Raw genomic sequence first — 4,714 nt, 5'->3', positions numbered from 1 at the left:
ATCCCCTCATCCAGATCATCAATAAAGATATTAAACAAGACCGGCCCCAGTACTGAGCCCTGGGGAACACCGCTCGTGACCGGCCGCCAACTGGATTGAACTCCATTCACCACAACTCTCTGGGCCCGGCCGTCCAGCCAGTTTTTGACCCAGCGCAGAGTACACCTGTCTAAGCCGTGAGCCGCCAGCTTCTCTAGGAGAATGCTGTGGGAGACAGTGTCAAAGGCCTTGCTGAAGTCCAGGTAGACCACATCCACAGCCTTTCCCTCATCCACTAGGCGGGTCACCTGGTCATAGAAGGAGATCAGGTTGGTCAGGCAGGACCTGCCTCTCATGAATCCGTGCTGGCTGGGCCTGATCCCCTGGTTGTCCCGCTCATGCCTTGTGAGCGCCCTCAAGATGAACCGCTCCATAATCTTCCCCGGCACCGAGGTCAGGCTGACAGGCCTGTAGTTCCCCAGATCCTCCTTCTGGCCCTTCTTGTAGATGGGCATCACATTGGCAAGCCTCCAGTCATCCAGGACCTCCCCCATTAACCAGGACTGCTGATAAATGATGGAGAGCGGCTCGGCGAGCTCCTCTGCCAGCTCCCTCAGCACTCTCGGGTGGATCCCATCTGGCCCCATAGACTTGTGAGCAGTCTCACAAGATGCAGATGGATGCAGAAAGGCAGGTGGGGAAGTGCAAGAGGACAGTGGGAAAAGTTGGCATGTTGCTATGACATTATTGTAATGCTACAAAAAAATAAATCTGTGTTTTCAAGCTTCTGAATTAAGCAAATAGTTAATCTTCTCTGGATGGGATAATCAGTTTTCAAAGACTCACTGCGGATGGAGCTACTGTATTCATATACACAGAAAACATCTAAAAAATTCAATGAAGTTATATCAGCTTAAAAAAACCTGCAGACTTACATTTCGGTGTAATTTTATTTGCTTTCCAGGCTTAGTTCTGAGTCTCTTACTGCACTTGAGATACCCAATGATATGCTTCAGATCATCCAGGATCTTATTTTGGACCTTCGTGTACGTTGCATTATGGTGACCTTACAACACACAGCTGAAGGTAATAAAAGGCTGCAGGTCTCTGCTTACTATCATATTTTTTTTGCCTCTGATTAGGGCAAACCATGTTCTGGAAGATAACCATGTTTGTTACAGATATTGTAGTGGCAGTGGACTCCTGAGTTCTGTAATATCTCACAAGAGTTACTGAAGTATTGCACTTTTCTGACAGAAATGTTTGTTATGAGTCTTTTCTTCCCTTATTCTAATGAATACAGTAGTTTAGATCTGTTTCCTTTGGGTTGAGACAGTTTTACAATGCAAGTGATTTATCTCATGATGCAGCTTTTACGTATTGGAAATACCATTTATTTTCTTTTTTGAGTTCTTCTATGAAGTGAAGAATTAAATAAGCAATGCCCCAACCCCAAGTAAAAAAAAAAATCCACAGCCCTTTATGAAGTATTTTAGCTGTGTGTTTTCCAAGGCCTTTTACTAATACTATAATCCCCAGACTTCCTACTGTGTACACAGCTTTTGCCATAAATGTCTGGATTGTCAAGGCCAGTAAGACGTTCTCTAAATGTAATGTGACTCTGCGTGCATCAGAGGCCATTCATCTTACCATCTTGTATTCAACTCTGAAACTTGAATGTGAATGAAGTAAATCTTCCAGAAATAAAGTCTCTCTCAAAATCTCAGGGCAGATTGATCTACTAATTCACTTAGCAGGGTTTTTTCAAAAAGACGAGTTACCCTCAATGTTAAAAAGATTAGGACTTTTTTAATCTTTACCATATGATTTATCATTATTTTGTAGGCTGACATGAAGCTAAGTGTTTTACCCAAGCCTTAAGCACAGGTGGCTATAGTAAGCAAATTTTTAAACTTTTGGTGACAACAAATCATAAAGCCTCTATGGTTTATTTGATACAATGTTGATATGAATTATATTCTTGGCTCTTAATTCTTTTATTAATGTTAACACTGAAATGGGATTTGTATTTCTGCATTAATACCAAGCTAGTTGGCCATACAAGTACATAAGTTGTCTTGTCTCTTTAAAACTACTTGAGGAAAGTATTACCGCTATTTCAGATTTCACTTAAAGTATGAGGAAGTCTCTTTTGCTTTTCTTCACTTAGCACAATTGAGATCAATTTTTTTTTTTTTTAAATGGCAGGTGAAAAAGATGTTTTAATCGTGACATGAGGATGTCCTGTTGGACTGACTGCCCTCTGTCTAGGAATTGTGAATGATTCCTTAGATTTCCTGACTGTTTCAAAGGAAGGAAGTATCTAGCTCCGAACTGTTCTGCTGACAATCCTTAGCTTCTCAAATTTCTGTGAGCTATCCAAAGCAGTCCAGAGAGCTCTGAAACGTGATTAATGATGAAGCTCTCGGCCAAAGCGTCTGCTGTCTTACTAGTTTTGCCTACTTGTTGCACCATAACAATAGCCCAGTTCTTTGTTCAGATCCAGAGTTTCTGCTTCTTACGTCCTGATTGCTGGCCACGTATGTTCTGTGGAGGAAAAACTCTTGTGGTAGTCCATACCCTAGATTTTTATAAAAGCAGATTTACCAGTCTGTGTGTGAATGATTCTCTATTTGGTCTGAACATCTTTATTCATACTTTTCTTTCTTGAATCAAAAGAGATCAGATCCCTTAGGATGCCGGTATGTTACGTTGGCTGGATAATGTATCTGTCTTTCATCTAGCCAATAACAGCAGCCTTCCTCAACGGCTACTTCCATCCCCTAACAGTGAAGCAGTTCTGTGTATTGGCTGTAGCATCAAACAGGAGAAGAGAAAAGATGCCTGCCTGTATGATGACTCTCATTCCATATTGTTGCACTGCATGCCTTATCTATGGGACCCTTTTTTTTTGTTGTTCTTGACCAGCTAAAGCAAAATTACATATGTTGAATGTGTTTAGATAGTTTTTTACTAGACAGGACCAGGTTAATTGGGCCCTTGGAGAAACTGTTATTTTTAGAGAACCAATGAAAGAAGAGGTAATGGATAGTCTCATTCATACCTGAGGTATGAATGAGATCTATGTAAATAGATCTCAGATGTAGTTATATCTGTAATATGTAAGTCAAAAAGGCTTCTTCTGGACTTGAATCTCACCTCCATAATCTTTCTGAAATACGAGCTGCATAGACTGCTGATATAAAGTTCAGTCTCATCTCTTGCCGCATGTTATAAGTTGGTAAAGGCATTCAGATCAGTTAAAATTTTTAATAGAACACTCTACCATTAGCTATTTAAATAGGATAAATATGCCCACACACAGGGTTTTCTTGTTGTCGTATGATAAACACCATATACTCATGCTGGCCCTGAGAAGCAGTTTGTGTTCTTTCCCTCTCATATGTGATCACTGGTCATAAAGGTCATGAAAGCCAAATTATGTGAATGCCAGACTAGACAGGGGTTTTACATGAATGTATTTGACTGGAATTTGGTGAGCGGTGAAATATGAGAAAGAAATTTGTTTCTTTTGTATTTTTATTAGCTCATAACAGAATGCAAAAGTGAGCAGCCACAGAAACGTAGAAGCTGACCAGCGCAATCTAAAGCCTCGCAAGAATATTGGTTAAGAGGTTTACTAAATAGGGAAATTAATGCAGTAATTATTCTGCACAATTCCTTAACACTTTTTATCCTCACTAAGCCTATACTTCTATGAGATGTAGGATTGCAGGGTATGAGACCAAAACCAAGCTTCTTAATTTAGCTAATTAAAGCACCAAGATAGTGAAGATACCTTTCAGCATACACTAGTTATCCTCTTTTCTTGGTTTTCGGGGAGAGATGGTAATTCACCAAAATTTTTTCTCATTTTAAAGGGAGTTTCATGATGTACAGACAGTTCTGATGAGCAATTTGTGTGTGAAAAACTGTACGTCAACCCCCCCCAAAACTTCATGCAGTTCATCTTTGTTCTGTTTACAAGTTGATTAAGCCCCCAAAAAAGCAATGATGCAGAATGCATGTGTCCATAGAGGAATTTTGTCTGCCATGCATGAGCTTTGGATTCACATCCTGACTTAGCTCCTGTTAGCTTCAGTAAGCCTATAGAAGTTGGCACCTTCTGGGTAGCGGAAAAGAGTGCTTTTTGCATATGCCTTCATGTATTTTTGAAGGAAGTCTAGCACCATGGATCCTTGACCCTGAGTGGGGACTCTGAGCCTCTTTTATAGTTATTAAATATGAATTATATGCTGTCCTTTCTGTCTTTGCTAAAATGCTAGGCAGTTGTTCTTTCAGTTTTAATTAAGAGCTGGAGTATAATAGACTAGAGACTTGGGTTCTTAAATGCAGTATTTTATGTTGTGATTAAAAATTTACAAAATAAAAACAAAGCCAAAGCCTTCACAATATGCCTTTAATTTTAAGCTTTCCAGTAAAAGATGTGCTTCATGCAAGCCTTGCCGTGTATCATAGATATGCTTCTCTATGTGGTGTCACCAGCATACCATGTATGAGTTCCATTCTTAGTCATTTGAGAATGCTGAAAGCTTTGAAGCTTTTAGTGCTATTTGCTTGTATGCCTAGTCATTGCAGTCCCAATGTCTGTGGTTTATCTTTTCAAGTTCAAGGAGTTTTTAATAATGAAAATGACTACCTTCTCCCTCTCCCCCCCCCCCCCCCCCACCTCTTCCTCTCCTTACACGCAGCTGCCGCTATATTCTTGCCTTTG

The 4,714-nt window shown here is 40.2% G+C and overlaps 1 protein-coding gene across 1 annotated transcript in view; it reads left to right on the top strand.

Moving 5' to 3' along the window:
• Positions 1-4,714, top strand: part of EXOC2 (exocyst complex component 2) — a 121,728-nt gene that overhangs the window by 67,416 nt on the left and 49,598 nt on the right. Inside the window, exon 16 of the mRNA XM_009279235.2 lies at positions 944-1,082. Coding sequence (XP_009277510.1) covers positions 944-1,082 — 139 coding nt within the window. The remainder of the gene's footprint in view (positions 1-943; positions 1,083-4,714) is intronic.

The sequence above is a fragment of the Aptenodytes forsteri genome, unplaced genomic scaffold (genome assembly GCF_000699145.1).
Source record: "Aptenodytes forsteri isolate BGI_AS27 unplaced genomic scaffold, ASM69914v1 Scaffold81, whole genome shotgun sequence".
Taxonomy (NCBI): Eukaryota; Metazoa; Chordata; class Aves; order Sphenisciformes; family Spheniscidae; genus Aptenodytes; species Aptenodytes forsteri.
This window is presented reverse-complemented; position numbering and strand designations above follow the sequence as displayed.